Source organism: Sinocyclocheilus grahami, unplaced genomic scaffold, assembly GCF_001515645.1.
Source record: "Sinocyclocheilus grahami isolate Dianchi unplaced genomic scaffold, SAMN03320097.WGS_v1.1 scaffold304.1, whole genome shotgun sequence".
Lineage (NCBI taxonomy): Eukaryota > Metazoa > Chordata > Actinopteri > Cypriniformes > Cyprinidae > Sinocyclocheilus > Sinocyclocheilus grahami.
Genome location: NW_015505483.1, coordinates 1,348,051 through 1,365,223, shown reverse-complemented (window position 1 = coordinate 1,365,223; position 17,173 = coordinate 1,348,051). Strand labels below are relative to the sequence as shown.

The 17,173-nt window shown below is 37.9% G+C and overlaps 1 protein-coding gene across 1 annotated transcript in view; it reads left to right on the top strand.

Annotated features, from left to right (window-relative positions):
* LOC107601366 (nck-associated protein 1) overlaps window positions 1-17,173 on the top strand; it is a 54,489-nt gene that overhangs the window by 18,233 nt on the left and 19,083 nt on the right. Inside the window, exons 5-16 of the mRNA XM_016293530.1 lie at window positions 552-564; window positions 768-924; window positions 1,087-1,143; window positions 1,258-1,461; window positions 2,250-2,382; window positions 2,747-2,828; window positions 3,162-3,220; window positions 7,480-7,633; window positions 7,901-7,908; window positions 9,923-10,042; window positions 10,931-11,070; window positions 11,398-11,529. Of these exons, the coding sequence (XP_016149016.1) occupies window positions 552-564; window positions 768-924; window positions 1,087-1,143; window positions 1,258-1,461; window positions 2,250-2,382; window positions 2,747-2,828; window positions 3,162-3,220; window positions 7,480-7,633; window positions 7,901-7,908; window positions 9,923-10,042; window positions 10,931-11,070; window positions 11,398-11,529 (1,259 nt within the window). The remainder of the gene's footprint in view (window positions 1-551; window positions 565-767; window positions 925-1,086; window positions 1,144-1,257; window positions 1,462-2,249; window positions 2,383-2,746; window positions 2,829-3,161; window positions 3,221-7,479; window positions 7,634-7,900; window positions 7,909-9,922; window positions 10,043-10,930; window positions 11,071-11,397; window positions 11,530-17,173) is intronic.

Here is a 17,173-nt window from a genome sequence, read left to right as displayed (position 1 = left end):
GTTGAATTACTGAAATAAATGAACTTTTCCAAGACATTCTAATTTATTGAGACGCACCTGTATTATTTTCAGGTATACATTCAGTTTTAATTTTTGTAAATGTATGTGCTTTTGTCGTTATGTATTTTTAGCTTTAATTTGTATTTAGTCATTTATTTTTATTTTTAGTCATCTTAGTACTTAAAGGAAAACTAAAACTAACATTTCAGTTAGTTTCCAGTTTAAAGGGGTCATATGATGCGATTTCAATTTTTCCTTTCTCTTTGGAGTGTCTGTCTTAATTTTTCATCAAAATGTAGTGATTTTCTCTGCCTCTGGAATTACTTTCTGAAAATGCATGGGTGTTACCAAAGTGAGATTTCTTGTGAATGCTGTTATAATGGTTGTTACACCTCAGATTTAAAGGGGTCATATGATGCTTTTTTAAAGATCATTATTGAAAGCAATAATTGTTTAAATATTGTAGTATTGCATTTACATGATGCGGTTCCATTTTTAACTGGCCCAAATGGAATCTGTTTTGTCTCCACGATTTCTGTGCTTATTTTGAGGAAGCTGCAGAATGTAATAAATCTATTAAAGCATCATCAAATTAAGCAAATATTTAACAATGTTTGTGAACAACTGTCGTTCCAATTCTGTGGACACCGATTCTGTATGGGCCTAGTTTTTACACCTATCACTGATTGACAGGAAGTGTCTTTGTATGTAACAATAGTGTATGTGGTATATAAGATATATTGATCTCTTTCTGTTCTCTGTCCTAGTCGGGTTCATCTTGTGTCACGCGGCTCTGAGCAGTGACGCTGCAGCTCTCAGTCTGTGGAAGTTAGCTCTTCAGAGCAGTTCCTGTCTCTGTCTGTTCAGGGACGAGGTGTTCCACATTCACAAATCTGCCGAGGATCTCTTTGTAAACATTCGCGGGTCAGCCGTTTCTACTAGCAAACACGTTCTCACGTTTTCTATAATTAGTTTATATATTGTGCGTAACATAAATGTAATGCTTTAATTATCAAAATGTGGTTCATGCTTTTCATATAAAGCATATAATGATGTTGATGTGTTTGTTTTCTCTGTCTTTTACAGTTACAACAAACGTGTCAATGACATCCGTGAATGCAAAGAATCTGCTCTGTCACATGCGTAAGTAGTACTTCGGATAAAAAAAATAAAGGTGCAAGTGGTAACTTGGTATTTCTGAAGATACCAAACCAAAATGGCTGTATCTATAGTTTTTTAATAATTTTTTTCATCCAGGGGTTCCATGCACAGAGAACGCCGCAAGTTCTTGAGATCTGCCCTGAAAGAGCTCGCTACAGTGCTGGCGGACCAGCCAGGCTTACTGGGTCCCAAGGCTCTGTTTGTGTTCATGGCTCTCTCCTTCGCCCGTGATGAGATCATTTGGCTGCTCAGACACGCCGACAACATCCAAAAGAAAAGCACAGATGACTTTATTGACAAGTAAATGCAGTTCATACATCTCAACACTCAATCTTGATTTTTTTTTTTATATATATAATCTATTCTTTAATAAGTCTTTATGCCACACTTTGGCCTTTTTCCTAAGTTTTTCCTAATTTTCTAAACCAAAATAACATTTTGGTTATTTGCCAAGTTTTTAATCTAATTCTAATGTTTAATTTTATTTCAGGTTTATTTCAATTAACAAAAACAATTTTTAATATTTTAGCTTAATTGTTTATAGTATATATTCATGTTTTGAATGCGCTTTTATTTTTATATTTTCCATTTTCATGTTAGCATTTTAGTATTTTTATTAGTGATTTTTTTTTTCTATTTTTTTATTTTTATTTCTGTTTTAATAATTTTAGTATTTCAGTTTAAACTTGTTTTAGTTAGGTGACAAGGCAACATTTATTTTCATTTACGGTTTTAAGTTTTTTTTTTTATATATAATTTTAGTTTTAACAACGACACTTCATTTGATTAAATCATTCAGCAAATTATTTATTTATTTTTTATATCATTTGTAATGTTACACCCTGACACCATCTTTGGTCATAACAGTATCATGGGATGAGTAATGAATTAATTTCATTAACATCTTTTTTTATTTTTCAAGTCTTGTGTTTCATCTTGGATCCAGTTGATTTGGTTTACGGCTTAGGACCAATCCTAGTTGTTGTTTTTTTGCATGCTTTTTCAAGTCTTTATGGAGAAAATGAATAGGAAAAACTGCATATAAACCAAGGCTGTTTTTTTTCCTTCATTCTTGCTTGTTTTCTCAGGCACATCGCAGAGCTGATCTTTTACATGGAGGAGTTGAGGGCACATGTGCGGAAGTACGGCCCGGTGATGCAGAGGTACTATGTGCAGTACCTGTCCGGCTTTGATGCCGTGGTGCTCAATGAGCTAGTGCAGGTGAGACTGTCTGCACTATGGATCCATTTCCTTCTTACTGCACTAAAAGAAAGGACACAGATCAGTTACACGTCCTTATGAGAGCAGTTGTTATTTGTAGTGCTCTCATGAGATGAGGATCAGTCATGTGCGGTTGGGTGGCTCAGACATGAACATTAGTCACATTATGAATCATTCACCGGATCCCACGTAGGGCGTCTAGAAGAACATGAGGTGAAATACACGAACTTCACCACTAGATGGAGAGATAGTACTGTGATTTATCTTTGAGACCCCAATCAGGAGCTAGACTTGCTCGTCATGGTGTTTTAATTTTAAAATACACACGCGAATGGTAAAATCCCCATGTCTTCCTCCTTTGTAGAACCTGTCTGTCTGCCCAGAGGATGAGTCCATTATTATGTCGTCCTTCGTGAACACTATGACCTCTCTCAGTGTTAAACAAGGTAGTGAACCTCTCTTATTTAAAACATTCATATAATGTGCTTAAAAACATGAAATCATAATTGATGTCCCTTGTCTAGATATTTTTTGACTTGTTTTATAATATGTAGTATTTTTGTATCATATAATTTAATGGTAACGGCATGGATTACAAAATCATTATTTTTGCATAAATTAAAAAAGTGGGTTATATATTAAATAATTAAGGTCATTGGGCAAATTTTGCATAATCTAGTACCTGGTGTACTTTTTTTGTGATATAACATCTCTAATGTCTCTTTTTGATTGTACGGTATCACAAAATAACTAACTTTGTTTGGGTGTGTGTATTGCAGTTGAAGATGGGGAAGTGTTTGATTTCAGAGGGTTGAGGCTGGACTGGTTTAGACTGCAGGTAAGATGATCTCAGTCATTTGAGCTGGGTCAATGCATGGTGTTTGCTTCCTCTGATCCTAATCAGACATAATTAACAGCTCTTATCTCTGCTTCCCTCTTACTAATTAGCAGATGCCGGTTAACATAAAGCAACTAATGCTCTCACAGTTTGAGATGCAACACAACACAAAGTTTAATGCTGGCAAATGTTTGTTGCAAAAGTTTGCTTATCCTTTGTTTTCCGAATAAAAGCAACATTTTTACATGCTGAATGAAAAATGGCTTAATTTGGAATTACTTAAAAATGAACCACAATGCATGCTGTTCTTTTGAAGCTCTGATTATTCAAGAAGAGCCTGCGCCTTTCATCCAGGCTCAAATAAATCAGACTTCGTCTCTGTGGAATACGCACGCATGTGGGTGGGTGGGAATGGAAGTGGAGATGGAGAGACTAGCTTGTTCATGCGATTTTTGAGGGGCTGTGAGTGTGTGTGGACCTCAAATGGATCTGGAGTGCAGGCTTTGGGATGGTCCAGCTTGCTCTCAAATGCGTTTCCTGTGTGTTGGTTTGCCCAGTCCCACAGCAGAGAAGCCGTTTGAACTCTTCCCTAAAGGAATGTTCTCGGATCAAAAGCGAAGCTTTATCAACTGAATTTGAGGCATGATCTCAATTCTTTTTTTTTTTTTGTAACATACTTGCAGTTTTATTTAAAACCCTTACATGATCATGGAAAACCTGGAAATATTTCAGAATTATTACTGGGCACTGATTACCAGAATTTCAAAATTTTGCTTTGCAGGTCTTAAAAATAATGGATATTAATAATATCTTGGCATTTTATTATAAGTAAATGTATGTTTTTCTTATTGTATTCAGCTCTAAAATATCTAATCAGTTTTAAATTGATCGGTGTTTGCATTCTTTATAAAATAGTAATAGGAATGACTAAGGTATTCATTTGTAGGAACCTTTTACATTTTAAATATTCAGTTAAAACCATTTATTTATTCTCATGTGGATGAATTTATGCATTATTTATTTAATTCTATTTTTACTTGTGGTTATGTTTAGATTTATATTGCTGCAATTTAGTACTTTTTAACTGTACTTCAATAAGTATATATTCATATATCCATCTGTCTTCCATATGTTCCACAAAACAAGTGGTCCATCCCAAATTTTAAAGGAATAAATACATTTAATCAGCAAGAATGCATTAAATTGATCCACAGTGTTAGTAAGAACATTTATAATGTTAAACCTATTTTTTATTTAAGCTGTAATATTGTCTACATTTTTTTGGCTGAATTTGTTGTGCATTGCTGATGCAATTCCTTTTGGTGGAAGTTGCTTTATCTAACCACTTCCTCACTGGTAACCTTGCCAGTGTCAAATTAAAGTTGCCTGATTTACTGACATTATGTGGTCATGATATTAAAAAAATCTATGTAACTTTACACAGACGTGTTCAGCAAATAATTCTGTCACACTTTACTTGCCTTACGCCATCTTATATGACTGAACCAGTGTGTTTATTCCACTTCCTTTACAGTTACCACAATTTTTGCTTTTTTTGGACAGATTATTTCCTGTGGTAATGCCACAGATCCCACAAAAAGAACTTAACTTGTGTTTAACCCAGGAGATAGCTTCAAAAGCAGGCCTGAACCTCTTCACACAGGAGGGTTTCACTTCACCTTTTCAGCAGGAAAAACTGCTATCAGCAGAATGTGAACATTTCTCACAGCTGAACAACAGTTTTCTGTGTTTGAGCCTTTTCCCACTTTCCTTCGCTCTTTTCGCAGCCAGAGTCCTCTCTTTCACATGGCCACAAAAACAAATCGGCCCTAATAACAGCAGTGTTTATTCACTGCAAGGCCTTGAGCTCAGACTGCTCTCAGTTTACCAGAACAAAGCAAACTCAAGGATTTAAACAGTCAGCTCTAAAGCAACTGAGTGTGTGTGAGGCTGTTGACAGATGTGGGTGGGTGGATATATATGTTCACATATGTAGGTGAATCACACTAAAACATGTCCAAGTCTCAAATAAATATATGATAAAATTATACAAATAATATATTTTAAAATAAAATTAATCATTGTAACTTCTTTATTAATTTTTATTCTTTTTCTGTTGATTTGTTCTTTTGATTTAATTTTATTTTATTCCCGTTGTTATTGGTGGTTCTTTTTAAATTCTTATTGCTGTAATTTAGTATTTTTAAAAACCGTATTACTGAAATACATTTTTTACAGAATGATATTTCTTCTATTGTTCGAAAAAACAAATGAATACTTAAGAAATCAATACTTTTACTCAGCAAGTAAATTGATCCATAGTGTCAGTAAAGACGTATGTAATGTTACAAAAAAATATGTATTTATTGCTATTCTATTCTGTTGTATATGGAAATAGAAAACAATTAAAATGTAAAAATATTTCAATTATATTATTGTCTTTACTGTATTTTTAAACAAATAACTGCAGAGCATAAGAGACTTCGAAAACATTTTTAAAAATCTTACCGACCCCAAACTTTTGAACAGTAGTGTAAAAATAGAAGTAGTTAGAAAAAGGGGCAAATAGAGCGTAGCTGGTCGTTTAAACTTATGACTTATGACTGCTTTAGTGAAGGAAACCAATTTCACTTTAAATAAAATGCCATGGATATGTATAAATGTCTAGAATCAGTCACTACTCCTCCAGGTTTGATAGCAGCAAGTTAGTTTGAAGAGCTGGCATGACTCTGCTGTCTAAGCAGGGATGCCCTCTTCTCTCCTTAAAGTGCCCCTATTATGGATTTGTGAAAATTACCTTTCATGCAGTGTGTAACACGGCTCTAAGTGAATGAAAACATCCTGCAAAGTTTCAAATCTGAAAGTGCACCGTGTATAAAGTTATTGTCTCTCAAAAGAAAGCGTCGACTCTGAATCATTGAAACGAGTTCTTTTTAAAACTAATCCCAAGCCGTTTCATGTTGACCTCAACATGAAACATTAACATATTGCCCGCCCACTTATTGGTCTGTTCGCATTGGTTGAATGAAAATGCTAATTCTTTGCCACTAGGTGCTGCTTTTGGAGCGGTAAAAATAGAGGTTTCCCCGGTAATGCTGTACACAAAGCAGCACTGCACTCATAAACACTGCTTTATCAGGCATTACAGGCATGATGAGATTAAATGAAAATGAGCCAATCAGACCGATCACTGCAGATTAGCGTCACGCAAAGGAGGGGTTTGGAAAAATTAATCGTTGAGCGAATCGTTTGGGAGTCGTTGAGCAAGTAAGATAAAAAAATAAATGCATATTATAAGACAATGAAAGTGTTTTTTGACCTTGCATGCATGTCAACCTGTTGTTGGGGACTGCCAAAACCAAAATATGAACCTTTCATTACCCATAATAGGGGCACTTTAAATCATGCTTTCCTCTTGTGTAATGGCCCGGTTGTTGAGATACCACTTGCCAGTATATAACAACTAACGGTTCACTCAGTTCATGTCTGCTCGTTTGCATTTGACCTCTGCGTTTCCAAAGGTGCGGTCCTATTCATCGCTATGGCCAATTAAACTACCAGCAGCCGTCTGCAAATGTACATCTAAAAATAAGCCCTGTTTTTCAATACTTTTTCTACTCCACAGTGGACTTCAGTGCTGTACGATATGTTTATTGTCGTTCCCCAGACTCCATAACCACAAGCTTTGTGAGTTTAGCACCTGCTGAATGTCATGTGGCATCATCCTGGCATGCCGCGTTCTTTGAATTGACCGATCTTTGGATGATGAAAGCCAGCGCAGGGCGTGTGCAGTCCTTGTTTTGCTTGAGTTTTCTCACACTTCTTATGTTCAAGTTGTCCAAAGGCCGAACGCACTGGCTGGCACAGCTGTTTCGCTGCAAGAAAATAGTTTTTTTTTTTTACTTAAACACCAAAGAGAATCTGTTTTGCATACTGTCTTCATTTGATCTTGAATGCTAGAGAGGAAATTGTGTTGGTTGGACATTGTCTGGTTCAACAGTATCAAGTTTACAAAAATATTTCCCAGAAAGCCTTCTCAGAAGTTAATGATATGGTAAAACATCAAACCACACTTTTCTTCAGACTCTGCCCTGGTCCAGTTTCCAATCTGATTCGATGCTCTTCATTTGCTCGAGGATTTGCTCATGGAAATCAAGCCCACTAAGCTCAGCCTTTGAGAACAGATTGTGAAAAGTTGTCAGAATAATTAATGAACTTTAAAGATTAATGCTAACGATGATGTCTGTCTTTGTGTTTAGGCTTACACCAGCGTGTCCAAGGCCTCGCTAGGACTGGCAGATCACAGGGAGCTGGGAAAAATGATGAACACCATCATCTTCCACACCAAGATGGTGGACTCTCTGGTGGAGATGCTTGTGGAGACTTCTGACGTTTCCATGTTCTGGTATGACCGTTAGTAATGTTATAGAAAAAATAACATTACATTAATGTGGCAAAGTACACACTTACTAGGCAAAAAGTGGCTGTAGAAGTCAGAAAATGCTCTGCAGGTTCATTGAATGATATATCAATTAAAACTTGAAAATTAGAATTTTTGACCAATTTAGTTATTTTTATTTATTTAGGCTAGTTGTCTATTTTTGCATGCAGCCTGCAAAAAAAAAAATTATTTTGCGGTACCCAGACTTTTTTAACTAACTGCATTTTAATGTCCCCTAGTGAATATGGTCAGTGTTACTTTTGAAAAGAGGAGTTTGGAAAAGATCTTTTCTCTTCTCCGTCGGTTCTCGCCACGGCTTAGCCGCGACCCATGCGAGGGTTCAGGATGGAGTCGTACTGTGAATCCGGAAGGCTCCACGTGTTTACTAGAGCTGGAATGTCCCAACACACAGCATTGAACGCTGTGGTCCATGTATCGGGATGTGTACAGAAAACCAAATGCTGAAAAGCATGATTTATTAAATCTGTAATTGAACCATACGCCGGTGCAGCTACCCAGGCTCCCCGGGGGCATATGGAAGCCCCTCCGCACACATGAGGAGCACAACAGATTCCTGTTTCCCCCCCCTGCCGGTATACGGCCGGCACATTCACCAAGTGTTTGTTCCTGCCAAACATCGTACCCTCCAATATCCAATTTAATTTGGTAAATAATCCCACATTTTCTCTCCTAATTGGTGGACAAAACAAACAGCACAATGAGAGTTCTCATGTCATTGCGGGGCCTGAACATTGAGCTGTCTGAGAGCACTTAGAGGAATAAAAGAGATTTATTGAGCCATAGAAGGCTTGGGTTTCCCTTATTTAAACATGAAACTCCCTCTCTCAGCATGTCTCTGAAATGGTCTTCCTCCTATGTCCACTCCACACAGCTTTGGACAGCTGCAAGCTTTATTTATGTTGGAAAAGCACTAAAAGTTTCCAAGAATATTTCCATCCTCGCACAGAAAACTTTTTACAGTGGTTTAGAGAAACAACAAAAGATCACGGCGCTTCAGCAGAGGTTAGCCTCAGCATCACGTCGGATAGATGTGTTATTTCCAACCTGCACCGTCTCCGACTCTTCCCCTCAGATGCCCACGAAGAGCGTGGCAGAATATTTGGGTTTATGAACGGATGATGAGAGCACTCGTCAAATCTGAGTTGAGCCACCAAAGCTTTAAATGACACTTTTTGGTTGGCGTGAAGAAGGACCGGCCTTCTCCGTGATGTTTGGGATTCGTCAAAACGATGCAGGAGCGGAGGCTTCGGCTCCACATAGGGGCAAAGGTTGTTTTTCATTAGTAATTTAGAGAGTTTGCACTGTTTGCTCTGGGGAGGGAGTTGGGGCGACGAGACCAGCTGGGCCATAACAAAGAGCCTCACTTACACATGGACGGGTCACAAACAGCACCTCACTGTGAGCCAAATTCACCTGAGCAGCTTATGTTGGAGTAGTTTCAGCCTCTGACAGCATGCCCATGGATCACTCATGGACCATTTTCAGATGGCATGCTGACAAATAAGGTGTTTCTCCACCCTGGTCCAAATAATTCAAGTCATTTCATTTATTCAAATGAATGAAGTTTGGGGTCATTTTTTGTAATGTTTTTGAAAGAAGTCTTATGCACAGCAAGGCTGCATTGATTTGATACAGTAAAACAGGAATATAGTGAAATAGCATTACAATTTTAAATAGCTGTTTTGCAATTTAATATAGTTTAAAATGCAATTCCTGTGATGGCCAAGCTGAATAGAAAGTTCAAAAGAACAAAGTCTAAAAGTGTAGAAGTAATTGCTGGAACTAAACATTAATTTCTTACCCTAAAAATCTTTATATCTACGTATGTCTATGTGTGTGAAGTTAAAGGCCATTTCAGATTGACCTGCCCCTAAACACCACTCAAAATCTGTTTATGCATCCATCAGATGACCCCATCCTGTTTAATTGGGTGGTTGTTTGCCAGTTTAAGGCCTTGTTTACAGATGGTTGTAACAGGTGGCCTGTTGAGCCGTGTTGTTATTTACAGCTGATACTAAAGGTAAAGGATATATTTCCTGTGCCTGTAGCAGAACCAAATAGAACTGCAATTCTGTTTGTGGTGCAAAAATGACACACTTGATGCATTGACAGCTTCACACTGCCCATACTAAATGTATACTGAATCGTACCTTATACTGTAAATCAAAAGTCTAGCTTAGCATTGGTGTTGTACTAAGGGAAATCTCCACTAATGTCTCTTTGTCTGTCCCTCCCTGCAGAGGCACCACATCGGAGACCGCAGCTTGTCCCTTTGCAACATGTTCCTGGATGAGATGGCCAAGCAAGCCCGCAACCTCATCACAGACATATGCACAGAGCAGTGCACCCTGAGCGACCAGGTCAGTGACGCACACACACGCTTTCAGCGCTGCCAAAACACAGAGGGACTTTTGGGAGTTCTGGAATTTTCCATGTCATATCTGGGATTTTAACAAACTTAACTGGGTTTACAAAGAGTTCTGCAGATTCACCAGGAATGTTCCATTCCGTTGCAATAAGATCATCACAATGAAATTAAACCGTGATTGATTTCCTGGACACAGTTGACAGCACTGATTCGATGACATAAGGTCAGCTTTAATGAATAAACTTACTCTCATCCCGCTCTGGTGAGTGTAATCGTCATGTTGTAAGCAAACAGGACAGCAGCTCATAAGTCACTTCCCGCTTTGCTCTTGTCTGGACTGTGGAAGTCACATTTACTTGTTAATTTTAAGACAAGTGATTCAGTCATTCAAGAGCCACTGTGACCAATTCATTGATTCAAACTGATTCAGTCTCATGAGTTTGAGACTGTGATGAGTCTTTTTGATTGATTCATTAGGAAGGATCAACTCTTAAAAGTCATTTGTTCATGAGGCAGACCACACTGGCAATGCTGAATGTTTTTTTTTTTTTCGTGCAGATAATACAATAGAAATACAGCTATTTATGGGCTTTATTATTTCCCGACACCCAATCTTTCATTACATCTTGTTCAGGCTGTAGGCTCACAAATCAAGCTCACAATTTATTTTGCCATGGTTCTTTATTTTAGTATGTAAATCATTCAGTTCCGGTATTTTAAGAGTTTTCTATTCCCAACTCTAAACGCATATTTAAAATAACATGCACTGATGAATTGTGCACAATATTACCAGGATCTTGTATTAAGAAAGTAAATAGGGTCAATTTTGATTTCATGTTGACTTTAAAAAGGGGCTTTTTCCTGTTGCTCTTCTGCACAGCTACTGCCAAAACACTGTGCCAAAACCATCAGCCAGGCCGTGAACAAGAAGTCGAAAAAGCAGACAGGGAAGAAGGGTGAACCGGAGAGAGAGAAGCCTGGTGTTGAGAGCATGAGGAAGAACAGACTTCTGGTCACCAAGTAAGGATGGTACATGGTTTTCGTCAATGAGGGCATGTCTGCGACCCTATTAGATCTTACCAGGAAAGAATCACTATGTTAAACGAAACTCTGCTGGAGGCCTTTACCGTATTATCCTCACATTCGGCAGACATTCAAACAGATCCTCCTTATAATATAAAATGGATTTATCCTAAAGCCTGTCATGGACACACATGAGCAGTAGTAACAGTTTGGGAGCGGTGTGGCCCCATAGTGAGCAGCGCTATTGTGCTGGTTAAGCTTTCCCTGATTGAGTGTGTAATCTGAAGGAAATTAGTTTTTAAGGCTGCTGTCTGTTTTTTACAGTCTGGACAAACTGCACACTGCTCTGTCAGAGCTCTGCTTCTCAATCAACTATGTCCCCAACATGATGGTCTGGGAGCACACCTTCACCCCACGCGAGTACCTGACCTCTCACCTGGAGATCCGCTTCACTAAGTAAGTAACACTACCATCCTGATAAAACTACCGGACTGGGTGAAATGACCAAAATATCTCGGTTTAAGTAACTTTATTAGGTAATTATGAATTTTTGGACGTTCTATGGAGAAGAAAAAAAAAGGTATTATACATTGTATAACCATGTGGAAATGCCTATTTTTGGATAATCTAGTTAATTAATTACCGTATTGGCCCGAATATAAGACGACCCTGATTGTAAGACGACCCCCCTTTTTCCAGATGTAGAAAGGCTTTTTAAAAACCAAATCTTGTTTTTTTCTCAGTAAAACACATTTTGTCTTCAATTATTTTCATATTGCATATTTTTCCTATTTTCATTTTTGTTTTGAAAGTATGGTAAAAACTGGTAAAATGTACCAACAATCACATTTAAAAAATATACACTTTTTGATATACCATAAAAAAAACAAAACATTAATTAGGACATTTAGGCTATCCATCTAATAGCCTACCAAAATCTTATTAACAGTAGAAGTTAAATCTTACTGTAGTCTTCAAATCTGGGTACTGTCTTGCGTTTTAAAATCACAAAGGGAGTTTGGTCCCATCAGGCTAACGTGACAGTCACGACTCATGCAGCTGTAAGGTTTTCTTTTTCCTTAGTTTTTACTCGCAATCTTTACAACACGCATTACATTACGTATTTCATGGCACACTAGTTTTATGCATATTTGGCGCTACCTATTGTTGTGGGTGTATTATTGACATGTCAAAGTCTAGACCCTGAATATAAGACGACCGCGTTTTTTCAGATGTATTCCAAGAAAAAAACATTGTCTTATATTCGGGTCAATATGGTAGTTCACAAATAAAAGGGACTTCCTATCTCTACTGATTGTCTAAGTGTGTGTGTATTAGTATTTTAAGTATTTTATAGTATTATATATTATATTTATTATATATTAAATTTAAAAAGTAGTGTTGTATCATATTATATGTGTGTATGTATGCATAAAATTTTATACATGTTCAAAAAAATTGTTGTAGTGATACTTTTTCCTGAATCCTGTGAGTACAAACATCCCAATAGCCTGAACTGAGTGAATTTGGCCGCTACCTGCGTAAATGCATCACTGCTTGTTTTATCTATTACGTTACCCACAGTCCTCCCTTCCTGATGAGGTCTATCCGCACTCGTTCCGCACTAGCATCAATCATATTGATTTGCCTCATAGGGGAGAGTTACTGTTGCGTTTTATGTCAAGGAAAATTGTCGTCCAGCTCTCCCTTATTAATTAAGCTGAGAACTCAACTGCTTAAAGAGCCTCTTGGGTTTATTGTTCGATTTGTGTAATTTATTGGACTAGCGGTGAGAGTTTGGGTTAGCATGATTTTTGACACAGTTCCAGAATAGTGCTTGTCCAACTAAATAAACATCAGGCCGAGGAATAACAGGTATTTTCCACTGTTGGATTCAAAACTCTGACGCGGATGCATTGGCTGGCCCCTCTCTCCCGGGCTGTGAACCCCTCATGTGGCCATGCTTCTCAGCAGTGAGAGGCCCTGTTAGCAGATCTCACCACCCAACCATGTGCTGTTATTACCCATTTCCATCTGACAGGTAAATAGCCTTGATTCAGGTCATTGTGGTTATGGATCTGTTTATAGTGGCCACCATTGCTCTCCGAACAACACCACATAAGTCCAAATTGACCATGTTTACTTTCTTAACATATAGTCCAGGTCTTACTGTGAATGATTCATTGAGGCATTTTATTCCAAATAAAAAAATAGTTTGTCTTCATAAGCCTTTATCAAAATGTCAAAACGTGCTCCAAATTTTAAATGGGGGGTGGCTGTCACATTTCTCAGTTTAATCTAGTTTGACTTGGTGCACTAATATATATATATATATATATATATACACACACATATACAGTGCCATGAAAAGGTTTTTGCCCCCTTCCTGTTTTTTACATTTTTTGCATATTTTTCACATTTAAAAGGTTCAAATCATCAAACAAATTTTACTATTACCCAGAGATAATGCAAGTAAATAGAAAATGCTATGCCACAGCATCTCAATCTGACTTAATTCCGGACTTTGACTTGGCCACTCCAAAACCTTAATTTTGTTTTTCTTGAGCCATTCAGAGGTGGACTTGCTGGTGTGTTTGGGATCGTTGTCCTGCTGCATAACCCAAGTGCGCTTGAGCTTGAGGTCACAAACTGATGGTCGGACATTCTCCTTCAGGATTTTCTGACAGAGTGTAGAATTCATGGTTCCATCAATTATGGCAAGTCGTCCAGGTCCTGAAGCTCAGACCATCACACTACCACCACCATGTTTGACTGTTGGTATAATGTTCTTTTTATGAAATGCTGTGTTGGTTTTACGCCAGATGTAACGGGACACACATCTTGCAAAAAGTTAAACTTTTGCCTCATCAGTCTCCAGAATATTTACCCAAAAGTCTTGGGAATAATCAGGATATTTTTTGGCAAATGTGAGACGATGTGAGACCTTTGTGTTCTTTTTGCTCAGCAATGGCTTTTGCCTTGGAACTCTCCCATGGATGCCGTTTTTGCCCAGTCTCTTTCTTATTGTTGAATCATGAACACTGACCTTAATTGAGGCAAGTGAGGCCTGCAGTTCTTTAGATGTTGTTCTGGGTTCTTTTATGACCTCCTGGATGAGTCGTCGTTGCGCTCTTGTAGTAATTTTGGTAGGCCGGCCACTCCTGGGAAGGTTCACCATTGTTCCAAGTTTTCTCCATTTGTGGATAATGGCTCTGATCGTGGTTTGCCGGAGTCCCAAAGCTTTAGAAATGGCTTCATAACCCTTTCCAAACTGATACATGTCAACTATTTTGTTTCTCATCTGTTCTTGAATTTCTTTAGATCGCGGCATGATGTGTTGCTCTTTAAGCATGCTTCACTTTGTCAGACAAGTTAAGTGATTTCTTGATTCAACAGGTCTGGAAGTAATCAGGCCTGGGTGTGGCTAATAAAAATTAACTCAGTTTTCTAACATAATGTGGTTAATCACAGTTCCCTTTCGAACGGTCTCTCCCGTTGTGTTAGACACTAAGGGGAAAACAGGAGTTTTCCCCTTAGCGTCTCACGCAACGCTCGTTCCCTTATCTCAGGGAACCGAGGTTACGTTAGTAACCGGAGCGTTATTTCATGATTTAACAGGAGGAGGCAAGTAATTTTTCACGTAGGGCCCAGCTAACAGGGAACGTTCCCAGAACATTCACTAACCTTCTTTAAAAGAGCTTTTTTTCCCTTAATAAATGAAATCATCATTTAAAAACTGTATTTGTATTTGCATATTTGTATTATGACAGATTACGGTTATGATATAGTATATACAGGTGCATCTCAATAAATTAGAATGTCATGGAAAAGTTCATTTCAGTAATTCAACTCAAATTGTGAAACTTGTGTATTAAATAAATGCAGTGCACACAGACTGAAGTAGTTTAAGTCCTTGGTTCTTTTAATTGTGATGATTTTGGCTCACATTTAACAAAAACCCACCAATTCACTGTCTCAACAAATTAGAATACTTCGAATTACTGAAATAAATGAACTTTTTCACGACATTCTAATTTATTGAGATGCACCTGTATATTAGTGGTGTCAAAATTAGCACGTTAATGCAGGCGATTAATTTTTTCAGTTTAACGCGTTAAAAATATTAATGCAGGGCTAGGGTTGACCACCCTACTCACAACTGCTGCTTCTGTCACTTTTTCTCTTGACAAGAAGTGCATTTATTTAGTCGCAGAACGAGATGTTTCAGATGTGTGTTCCACTTCACTTCAGCGCCAGGCGCGAGTCAAAACGAGCACGGAAACGGTACTGTGCTTGCTGCGTGTGCTCTTCAATTGCACACACAAAAGCGCCGGCGCACGCTGTAGCCTGTATCCTTTCATATCAACGCACGAAATAAACTACGTGCATGCAATGAAGTGGTCAGTTAAGTCATGAAGTTACCAAAAAGGCGATTAAAGCTGCCTTAAAACTGTGCATGCATGTAATATATTTTATATGAGTCACATTTAAGAACATGTCTCTGAAATGGTTTTCAAAACTGCCCCGGAGCATCCCAGCACTGTCTCACTCATCTAACACACCCGATTTAACTCGTCAGCTAATTGATAGAGACTTTAAGACCTGAAGTGGGTCAAAGAAATAGCAGCCAAAACAACCTTATAACCAGCTGCTGTGATATCTATTAATCAAAGGACAAAGGGAAAAAAAAGAGGAAAAAATAACTTTTATAGCTTTATGGATTCATTTATATTTAATTTAGAATTTAGTGTTTGATAACTTCAATTCAACCATTCACTCTTGTTCAATGCGAATGCTGTATGCTAGAATATGAGCAGTCATTTATTCCATCATCACCCGGGTGCTGATAGCGCTCGCACACAGGTGAGACCTGAACAGCACACGTTGATATCTGTTTAAACTAAACTCATTTACGCTTTTTCCAGTTTAAACATTTAAGAGCCAGAGGACGCGAGCTCGCGCGCGCAGTGAGAAGATTGCGTGCACTCATCCGAAGCGCACAAACCCGCGCCTCAGAACACGTGCAAATATTAAGCTCTCTCTGAAGTATTGCGTTTAAATGGACAAATTCACACAAAAATTGTCAAAATGCCCGTCTTGGTAAGTATCCTATAGCAGACATAGCCGGCTGAACGTACTGTATCAGTGCATTCTCTTAAAAGTGACAGCACTTTCTTAATATTAATCAAATAACAACAATAAAGAATTCACTCACTGCTCTTGATTAAATAGCTTTTGTAACATTAATAAAGATTATTTTTTAATTTATACAGTGAAATATGCAATTCCGTTTTACATTTCATTACTTTATTCAATTTCTGTACCTAAAAACTAATGTTAGACCTACCTAAAAAAAAAAAATGAAAATCACTGTTTATTTTATTTGTGTCTCTATTGTATTTATTTGTGCTGTTGCTTGTAGTTAGATAGATTAATCTTATTTTCTTTATTTTCATTTGACAGTATAGTTTTTCCCTAAACATAGCACATACCGAACCGTACCGAAACCGTGACTCTAAAACCGTGATACAAACCAAACCGTGAGTAAGTTTAACTGTTCCACCCCAATATATATATATATAAATAACAAAACAAAATTATAAATGCAACACTTTTGTTTTTGCCCCCATTTTTCATGAGCTGAACTCAAAGATCTAAGACTTTTTTTTTTTTTTGAGTATGCTGGCCATGCATAACTGGGATGTTTTCAGCTTCCAGGAATTATGTACAGATCCTTGCAACATGGGGCCGTGCATTATCATGCTGCAACATGAGGTGATGGTCGTGGATGAATGGCACAACAATGGGCCTCAGGATCTCATCACGGTATCTCTGTGCATTCAAAATGCCATCAATAAAATGCACCTGTGTTCGTTGTCCATAACATACGCCTGCCCATACCATAACCCCACCGCCACCATGGGCCACTCGATCCACAACGTTGACATCAGCAAACCGCTCACCCACACGACGCCATACACACTGTCTGCCATCTGCCCTGTACAGTGAAAACCGGGATTCATCCGTGAAGAGAACACCTCTCCAAAGTGCCAGACGCCATCGAATGTGAGCATTTGCCCACTCAAGTCGGTTACGACGA